Source organism: Ursus maritimus, unplaced genomic scaffold (assembly GCF_017311325.1).
Source record: "Ursus maritimus isolate PB19 unplaced genomic scaffold, ASM1731132v1 scaffold_27, whole genome shotgun sequence".
In the NCBI taxonomy this organism is placed as follows: domain Eukaryota; kingdom Metazoa; phylum Chordata; class Mammalia; order Carnivora; family Ursidae; genus Ursus; species Ursus maritimus.
In genome coordinates, this window is record NW_024425230.1 from 20759648 (window position 1) to 20769744 (window position 10097).

The 10097-nt window shown below is 59.2% G+C and overlaps 1 protein-coding gene across 1 annotated transcript in view; it reads right to left on the reverse strand.

Moving 5' to 3' along the window:
* Positions 1-10097, reverse strand: part of KIF7 (kinesin family member 7) — a 33820-nt gene extending 23723 nt beyond the window's left edge. Inside the window, 12 exon segments of the mRNA XM_040642792.1 lie at positions 2336-2538; positions 3783-3869; positions 3872-3922; positions 4085-4200; positions 4587-4735; positions 5485-5709; positions 6163-6279; positions 6797-7086; positions 7089-7321; positions 7512-7905; positions 8295-8495; positions 9758-10097. Coding sequence (XP_040498726.1) covers positions 2336-2538; positions 3783-3869; positions 3872-3922; positions 4085-4200; positions 4587-4735; positions 5485-5709; positions 6163-6279; positions 6797-7086; positions 7089-7321; positions 7512-7905; positions 8295-8495; positions 9758-10085 — 2394 coding nt within the window. The 5' untranslated portion in view covers positions 10086-10097.

Genomic DNA, 10097 nt, shown 5'->3' on the forward strand with positions numbered 1-10097 from the left:
TTACTCAAAGAAAACGGAAACACTAATTTGAAAGAATATAAGCATCCCCATGTTTATTGCAGTGTTATTTTTTTAAAGATTGTATTTGAGAGAGAGTGAGCAAGAGAGCACAAGCAGAGGGGAGAGGCAGAGGGAGAGGGAGAAGCAGGCTCTCCGCTGAGCAGAGAGCCAGACATGGGTCTCAATCCCAGGACGCCAGGACCATGACCTGAGCCGAAGGCAGACGCTTAGCCGACTGGGCCCCCCGGGCGCCCCCTATTGCAGCATTACTTACAACAGCCAGATACGGAAGCAGCCCAAGTGTCCACTGATAAACGAATGGATAAAGACATGGTACAAACACACAACGACTATCACTCAGCCCTTAAAAACGAACGCGAGCTTGCCATCTGCAACGACATGGATGGACCCAGAGAGTATTATGCTCAGCGAAATAAGGGAAAGACAAACACTGTATGATTTTGCCTGTACGTGGAATCCAAAGAACAGATGAACAAACAGCACAAACAGACCCATAAATACAGGGAACAAACTCACGGCTGGGGGGGATGGGAGGTCCAGGCTTCCAGCTATGGAATGAATAAATCATGGGGGTGAAAGGCACAGCACACGGAATATACTCAATGGTACTGAAGCAGCGTTGTGTGGGGACAATGGTAGCTGCACTGGTGCCGAGCCCAGCATAATGTATCAGCTTGTCGAATCACTATGTCCCACACCTGAAACGAATGTAACCCTGTGTGTCAACGAGACTTCAATTCAACAACAAAACCACCAGATTATTAACAGATGAATCCAGTCTGGCTGATTGGACTAAAGGATTGCCCCAGGCTTTAAGACATTTGAATGATCAACCAGCAGGGCCTGTTGCCCCGCATGCCAGACTGCGGACCCCCGGCAAGGCACCCAATTCCGTAAAGATACGGAAGTCGTGGGAAACAGCCATTGTCCCAGCTCTTACCGGGGAGCAATGGGCTATGCTGCTGGGAACACCAAGCCCCATCGTGTCTGGGAAAGGGATTATCTACCAGAACTTGCCACAGGACGTCCCATCAGGACGGGGAAGTTACGTCACACCCCCAGGTGCGAGGGAACTATCCAATCCCCACTGGGACTCTGTTGTCCTGCTACGAGCTGGAGCTGCCGAAGTGCACTATATGCAGAATGGAATGTGCGCCACTGAGCGAGGGCAGAAGCTGGGGGCCGGGCAGATCCCACCCCAGTCCATCTTTACACGCGTGACGGTGCCGCCTCCCCCAGCCAACATGGATGGTACGCACAACCATCAGTTTCCTAAAGGTGCCCACCTGCCTCTTCTCAAGGCCAGGTGGATACCGTTTTCCAAAAATACACTGCGGCTGCCATCTGGGTTCCCTTCGCTGGCCTGGAGGTTACAGCACACGTGGAAGCCCTTACTGAATTCAACCAGCCAGGCTTAGATGATAACCAACAGAGCCTTTATCCAAACAGGATGTGGGGCGTTCACAGCTGATGAGCCTAATGTATGATCTTTATTAAACTACACAAGGACATAAGTGAACGCCCTGAGTGATCCAACCCCCAGTCTCGGGGACTTAGTAAACCAGTGGCTCGGCTCACGGGGCTCTTAGAAAAAGCTGTCACTGATTTGGGGATCAATGTTTCATTCTGCATTCTCTCTCACATGTGCCTATGTTGTTGCTGGGGCATCTGCCTCCCAGGTAGCCAGACGGCCGCCAGAGGAGCCACCTCCAAGTCAATCGGACCCCTTGCTGAGGGCTCAGAGCCCACTGCAGAAAGAGGGGCACCCAAGACAAGTTCCCTTGCTTGGTACACCCGCCACTGTCCCACTTGGAGTGGCCGGCTCTTTCTTCCATTTCTCCCTGCCCTCCGAGTATGGGGACCCATTGCAAGTTATACCTGGGAAGCTCCAGAGGGGGTTACAAACCAACAAAATGATAAACAGGTGTATGGATGAGACAGACATATGGACGGATGCGTAGAAAAACAGAGGGAAGGGGGAATGGAGAAGTTAAGAGACTAGGGAACTGGGGGGGAGGGGAGGACTGCATGAGGAAGGGGTACCTTGCTTTCGATGCCCACCCTTCCTCCTCTCACTGGTTTCCAGGCAGGACTGGCCTCCCTGCCTCTGCTGTGTTTAAAGCTGAGCCGACCCCCCAGAGCCACGGACTTCTGTGTTAACACCAGCCTCACCCCGGGAGGCCGGGAGTGTGTTCGCCAAACCAGTCAGCAGCTGGGGGCACGAGGGCCTGAACAGCCACAGGTTCCAGGGAACTGGGGCCTGCGTGTCTCGATCCCCGGACTCCAGCCGCCACCCCAGGGTCCCAGCACTGACCTGCACCTGGCTCTGGGCTGCAGCCACCCTCTTGCGGAACTCCTGGAGCTGGGACCGCTCGCCTGCATCCCGAGGCTCCTTGCCCTCGAGCTCCCGCAGCTGTCTCTGGCTTTCGCTCAGCTCGGCCCGCACCTGCTCTGCCTCCTGCTCCAGCTCCCGGATGTGCTGGCTGTGCTGGCGGTTCAGGGCCTGGGCCGCCTTCCCTGGAAGAAAGGGGGGCTCATCAGCATAGGCCGGCCCCCAGGAGGGCCATCCCTTCCCTCCCCTGGGCGGGGTTCCAGACATCCATCAGCCATGGGCACCTGCATGGGTTTTGCCAGCCTTGGGACCACAGATACCCTGAGTTACTTACTCTCCTTTCGACTACTCGCTTTTTAAATGAGCCTTATTGACAGCAGCGATCCAGGGATATTAGGGGCTAGACCGGCTTTAGTTTTACCTAATACATGCTAACAAATATAGAGCTTGGGCCTACATATAATCAAGCCTCTAGAACTAACTTCCATTTGCAGGAAAGCTGAGGACAGAGGAACAAGTGAAATAACACCACACGGAAGCAAACAGGCAAACCCAGAACATGGGGTTGGGGGGAGGGGGTTGAGCCATTCTACAGGACTGTGAGAAAGAACTCGAAGGGAGACGTCAGAGGCCGAGCAAGCACACACAGCACGTGGGACACGTGTGGAGCTGGGTTCCAGCAAACCAGATGCCCGCAGGCCCTGCCAAGGAATTGAGGGGACGGGCCTGTGCTCCGGGCATCCAGGTGACAGTATGTTTTGTTAGCTATGCTCACAGCATTTTGGTTAAAATGTCCAAAAAGAGGCATACCGAAAGGTGTGGGGGCCAAATGACAGCATGCTGGGGATTTGCTTCAAAACACTTCAGCAAAGAGAAAGGGAGCGATGACTGTGGGGGAAACCTCGTCACGCTAAATTTGGGTGATGGGGTAGGGGCCCCACCGGTCCAGTCTCTCCTCATGTGTTTGAAATTTTTCATCAGGCATTTTGTAACAAACATGTAACTCTGAAAATAAAAAGGCTCAGCTGGTCACTACGTCAAACCGTTCCCAGCCCCTCTACACGCGTCACCGGTGGTAAACAGGGCATGATTTGGGACGTTGTTTACTCCCTAAGACCAAGAGAGTCTGCGTGCACCACGGTGCCTCACACAGCAGGCGACTGATAAATAACTACCACTACCGGGGAAAGCTCCCTGAGAACCAGTCTGACTACTTCAGCTGAATTAACTCACTTCCACAACCCATAAAACAGGCGCAATTACTGTCCCCACGTTAGAGATGAGAAAACTTGAGTCACAGAAGAGCGATCTCCCCTCCTCAAGGTCACACAGCTGGAAGAGGCCGAGCTCGTTACCAAACCTAAACCATCTGACCCCTGCTCCCGCCCAGCATCAGGTGGGAGGCCCACCCGAGCGCCCACCACCTCACCTGTGCGGACCAGCTCGCCAATGAGCTCCTCCTTCATGCGGATGTTGATGGCCAGTTCTCGGATCTTCTGTTGGGCTTGGGCCAGCCCATGGCAGCTGGGGTCTGACGGGCTCGAGCCGGGGCCTTGCTCCCACCGACGACTGTAACAAGCCCACTGTCAAGGCCAACTGGGGGAGGTGGGGGAGGGAAGAGGCACGCGGTGGGCAGGGGCAGCCAGGGATGAGGTGTGGACGGTCCAGGATGGCCAGTGCAGGACCACGGCGGGGAGGGGCAGAGTCCTCTCCGCACCGGACCCAGCTCACCTCTGGGCCCCGGGATGGCTGCACCCAGTTCCTCAAGGTGAAGCTCTGGGCCCTTCCTGTCGTGTGGACTCCCCGGCTGGGCCCCCACCCTCTGGCTCCACTTGTCGATCCCGTTTCTGGAAGACAGAGGCAGGAGTCCGTGCCCTTCCCCGCCAGAGGAAGGAAGAGAAGCCACTGGGCCTTCTAGCCCCTCAGGGTCAGTGGAACCCCAGGGTGTCAGCCTGGCAGAACTGAGGCCAGGGCGCTGAGCGTAGGGGGCCCTGGGCTGTTGGGGGCACTAAGGGCTGCCGTGAAGCCTGAGAACCGGGAAGCCTCGCCCCCCACCCCCAGCATATCCACCCCAGTGAGAACTCTGGGTTCCGAGCCCCCCGCCCCCATCTGTTCTTCCCAGCTGGACGGGGGTACAGAGGTGAGGGCACCCTGAGACCACAGCGGGATCTTTCTCCAGCCCAGCCTGGGCCCTGAGCTGGTTTCCGTCAGGCGGGCGGCCGGTCCCACCCACCTGCGCAGGTGTAGGGACCGCTGAGATGGCCGCTCCTCCTGCTCCTCCTCCCGCTCCTCCTCTTCCTCGGACGCCCCTGAAGAGCCGCTTCCGGGCCCGTCTACCCCCGCTGGTAGCTTCGCTCCAGCCTCTCTGCCATTTGTCACCTGCTAGGGGAGGGCCAGGGGCTTCAGGACAGGGAGCCTCCAGGGCGCCTTCCATCCGTCATGCCCATCACCAGTCTTGGCACCCCCCCCATGCCCCCCTGCCCAGCCTAAGTTGGAGCCGGAGCTTCCTCCCTCCCCCCACTCTGGCACCCACAACACCTGGGACTCCTCAAGTGACAGCCTGCCCTGTTGTATACAGGCCATCTGCACCCAAGTCGTATCTCACCACCAACAACACTCAGTCCGAGTGATGGGTGTACAACAGACGCCTGCCAAACTCACGCCCTCCCTCTCCTCTGTGCCTCGGGCTTTTACAGCTGAGACGACCCAGAGCTTTCTGGAAGATGCAGGAGCAGTCTTTGTCCAAAAGGTCCCAAACAGGAGGCCAAGCTCAGTGAGATTAGGGCATGGAAAAGTAAACTTGCAAACGCAGAAGGGGCGACCTCAGAGGTGAAGAGCTCCCCATCTCGGGAGGTATGCAAGCTTCCCATCCAGTGCCGGAAGCCAGAACCCCCTCTGTAACCTCACTCCACCATGTGCAACCAGTCCAGGGATGCCCAATGGCAGCAGAGCCTTCTGAGCAGCCCTACAAAATCACCCAGATTTTGGCCCTTCCTCTAGGGGCACTGGAAAGGGGCATCTCACAGCTGGTCCCAGGAAAGCCTGGGGTGAAGGGCACATTCCCCGGCACCGCCCTCCCCCTGCCCCGGCCCGTCCCGTTCAGCAGACACCCAGCCTCGCCACCTCCTCACCTCTCCCCAGTCCTCGGGGCCAACTGCATCTCCAGGAAGGCAGGCAGGGGGCACCATGCCCAGCGCGTGGCTGTGGGCACCCCCCAGGGGGGCTGTGTGAGGCCGGGGCACAAAGGCGCCGGGAGGCAGGCCCTGCAGCCCCGGGGCCCCCCAGCCGGGACGCACCAGCTCCAGCCGCAGCCGCAGCTCCGCCATTTCCTGCTGCTGCTCCCGCAGCCGGTCGCTCTGGAAGACAAGTGCCAGGTGCTGATGGGGGATGCGGCTGCGGAGGGTGCAGGGATGAAGAGCGGGTCTGCGGCCACCCCGCCCTCTCTAGGCTAAAACTGAGAACCGGCGCACACACGGCCCTAGTTCAGGGTCAAGGTCTCACCCCATCCTGTTAGGTCCTATCCCTCCCTTCCTGTCCGTCCTCCAAGTTCTTGCCAACTACTGCCGCCAGAGGGCGCCAGGAGCAACGCGGACCCAGTTAGCTTGGGACAAAAGGGCCTGACTCCAGGGACCCGACCCGCTGCCCCTCAAGGTCCCACCGCTCATCCCCGCACCATTCAGCTCCTCACCTCCACACGATTGCTCACTTGTGCCTCCCCCATCTCTTCCCACCCGTCAGGAGCCCGCCCTGGCTAACTCCCTCTTCTCCCGGGAAACTTCGCTCAATTCCACCTCAAGCCTGCCGCGCACCTGCAGTTTGTACTGCTCCATGGCGTCCTCCAGCGCAGCCAGAAAGTCGCGGTTCTCCTCCTCCAGCCGGGCCACCTGGCTCTGCAGGGCAAGCAGCTGCACTGCCCCTTCCTCGTCCTGCCGGGCAAGGAGAGAGGCTTCAGGGGCAGGAGCTGGCAGGACCAGCCTGCCTGTCTCGGGGACACCCCAGTCCTCCCTCTGCCCTGCCAGGGGTTCCCCTAGCCCAGCCTGCAATCGGGGGGCTCAGAGCCCACCCTGCCAGCGGTCCTCTCTGCAAGCTATTTGGGCCATCTCTTGTCATTATTAATCATACTTTTGTTAACAATAATAACATCACCGCTATTACTAGGAACAACCTACATAGGCTCCATAGCATGCTGGGCTAGGCAGTTGGTGCACCTTCGGCCCCTACAACATCTCCAGGAGGTAGATACCAATGTTATCCCCATTTCACAGCTAAAGACCATGAGGCTTGGGGAGGGTAAGGAATGTGATCGAGGTCGTCAGCATAAGTGCCTCTGAATTGGTAATGTGCTCTGCTGATGGACAAGGGGCAGGAGCACGGCGGACTGTAGGAAGACCTCTTCCTTCCCCGTTCCCTCCCTCCCCGGGGCCACACCTGGCCCTTGGCCACCTTTGGCCCGCTGGACCCCTGCGTGGCCTGCTCCTCGGCGGAAGCGCTCTCGATGCCGCTGTCGGGCCCGGAAGCGGAGCTCAGAGCGCTGCGCTCGCCCTCGACGGCGCACAGCCAGTCGCGCACCTTGCGGGCCGCGGCACCGGGCAGCCCGGGCTCGGCCTGCAGCTCGCGCAGGAGGCTGTAGGCGGCGTCGGTGCGGGCCCGGTAGCGCGCGCACTCGGCGCCCAGGCGGGCGGCTGCAGCTGCAGCACGCTGAGGCAGTCAGCCGGGCGAGGCGCGCCAACCCACGGTGTGATGCGCGTCTCCGAGCGATGGCGCGGGGGTCCGCGCGCTCCGGCCGCTCCCTCCTCGGGCGCGCGCTCCGTTTCGGGCCGCCAGTTGACGGTGGCGCGGTTGCGGATGTTCTGGGCGCGGCTGGCGTAGTTGAGGGTGTTGAGGGTCTCGTCGAAGTCGGAGGAGGACGGGCTGACGCAGGCGATCATCACCGTCTTGGCGTTCCCGCCCAGCGAGTCTTTGAGGATCCTGAGGACGCCAGGTGGGGCGCGTCAGGGGCCCCCTCGAGCCCGGACCTCGAATCGTACCCCGCGGGCAGGCACCTCGGACTGGTGGGCGGCGTGCCCCCCAGAAGCCAGACGGGTCCCAGCCCCCCTCCCTCACCAGCGGCCCAAGGGGGGCCCCTGATCCCGTGGGCCGCCGGCTGCAGGGCCCTCACCGGGTGATCTTGGAGTCCCGGTAGGGGATGTGGCTGCCGCGGCGCTGGGGGTCGCCCAGGGCGCTGATGACGTTGCCCAGCGCCAGGAGGCTGCTGTTGATCTGGATGCTCTCCTTGAGCCGCTCGCCCGTGCTGCCCGTCTTGAGCACCCTCTCCGAGCCCGCCAGGTCCACGAAATGGAACTTGGAGACCAGCAGCTGGCCCGCGGCGGGTCGGGGCAGACGGCTGGGGGCGCGCCCGCGCTGTTCCAGGGTCACGGTGAAAACGGTGTGCGAGCGGCTGGACAGGCGATTGAAGTGTGTGGCCCCCGTGTGCCGCGCCGCGTTGCCCATCTCCAGGAGGCTCAGCACCTCGTCCAGGCCCTCCACGTCCACTTCCTTCACGCCACACAGCACTGCGGGCACAGAAGGCGGTGAGCCGGGGGCAGGAACTGCCGGGGACTGACCCGCCAGGAGGACTGGCCCAGAGAGCAGGGCTGGCCCTCTACGGCTCTTCCTGACCCAGGCGCCCCTTCCCTATGCCCGGGACACCGGAGGGATAGGGAGTGGGGTGTTCTGCTTATCCTGGCTCCGGCGGAGGGGCTCCAGCTAGTCGCCTGCCCACCTCAATGCCTTGCACTCTGGATACAGAAGTATATACAGAACTCAGTGGCGACAGGAGACGGGAAGGCACAACCTTCCAGAGCTTGGATTCCCCAGTTAGGAGGTACCCCTCCCAGATAGGTGATCCACCCCTCAGCAGGTGAAGCCCCACTCCCAGCCAGTAGAGGCCCGAGTTCCTCACCAACATTTCCCCGATCATCCTCCCGAAGCTGGATGTCACGGCTGGCAGTGCCCACCTCCAGCAGGTCTCGGAACTCCTCCTTATACACTTCCAGGTAGGACACGTGCACCAGACAGTCCAGCAGGTCATTCTCATCGATAAGCTTGAAGGCTTCAGCCATGGCCCGTGGGATGATGCCCTGCTCGTCCTCGTGAAGGGAAGCTGGGGACACACCACAGAGCCTCCTGCCACCATGTCTTCAGCCGGACAGGGCTCAAGGCCCCGAGGCCCCTGCCAGCCACTGGAGGCCGGGGCTCTAGCATGAAAGTAGCAGCTGGGGCCAGGATAGCTGGGTAGCCTGACACAGCCCATGCTCCAGGGTGGTCAGGCAGAATTATAGAATTTCAGAGTTGGAAGCAACCTCTCAAGGTCCCACCAACCCCTTTCATGATGTAAGCATCCCCACTACTACATCCCTGCTAGATCATCAGATACCCCTGGCTTGATTACTCCCCGGGACAGGGAGCTCATTACTATAGTCTATGCTCTAAATCTAAAGGACCTCCTAAATTTATCCCAAGGAAGTAATAAAAGGATGTTCAGAGCGGCACTCTTCATAACTTCAAAAAAATGCAAACATCCTAAGATCCAATAGGGGATCTGGTTAAGTAAATTATCTTATATACACAATGGAATGCCAAGCCACCATTAAAAAATTGGCTTGAAGAGTACTTAATGATATAGAGAAATGTTTATGATACACTGTTAAGAAAAGAAAAGCAGGATATAAAGGAATGGTGGGTATAATCGAATCTTATTTTTTAAAGGTAAAATAATTTCCTCAGAGAAAGAAACTAGAATGCTAACAGGGTGGGTGATTGCTGAAAAGCAATTATCAGGTAAGTTTTCTTTTGTGCTTGTGTTTTTCTGTATTTTCCTAATTTTCCGTGACAAACACGGATACTTTTACAACCTAAGAGAAAGCTGTCTGAGCTACTTAATATGGGGGCAGTTCCTTCAACTGGCCCAAAGCATCTCTGCTCTCCCAAGAGTCCACTCCCAAGCCCCACTGCACTGCCGGCCCCCTCACCAGGCGGCAGCCAAAGCGCGGCTCTCCCAGGACCGTCCCCATTCCAACTACTCTGACTCTAACACGGATTCCCGACCCTTGGCCGGCATCCCGACAACCTCTAGAGACAAGCCAACCTCTCTTGCCTTTCCTCCCACTGAGATCAGCAGGACCACACAGTGTGACCTCATTTCTGTGGAGTTGAAAAAGCACCCCCCACCTGTAAGGACTCTTCCTTCCTACCCTGGTCAGCCTACGGTCCTGGCTGGTCCCACCCCGGGCTGCAGATCTGAGGAGGAGACCTGCTCTCTTTCCCCCAGTGCTCCCACCTCCGACAGGGAATGGCAGGGGCAGAAGTTCAGGAGACACCAAGGGCCCTCTGCACGGGCCCGGGCCCTCAAGCAGGGTCACTCACCCACACTGGCCTCCCCCATGGTGTACGTCTTCCCGGAGCCCGTCTGACCGTAGGCAAAGACGGTGGCATTGAAGCCCTCAAAGAAAGCCTCGAGGAGGGGCTGCACACAGGCCTGGTACACGGTCTCCTGCCCAGTGTCCTCATCCAGCACCACGTGGAAGCCAAAGTGGCGGTCTCGGCCAAGGGTGACACGGCTGTGCTCGGGCTCCACCGTCAGGCAGCCCTGGTGCCCGTGGAGCAGCTCCTTGGGCAGCAGCGGGCGGACTCTCAGGGCCACCCTCACGGGGGCCTCCTCAGCGCCTGGCAGCCTCTGGGTCTCCAGCCCCATTTTGACGGAGGG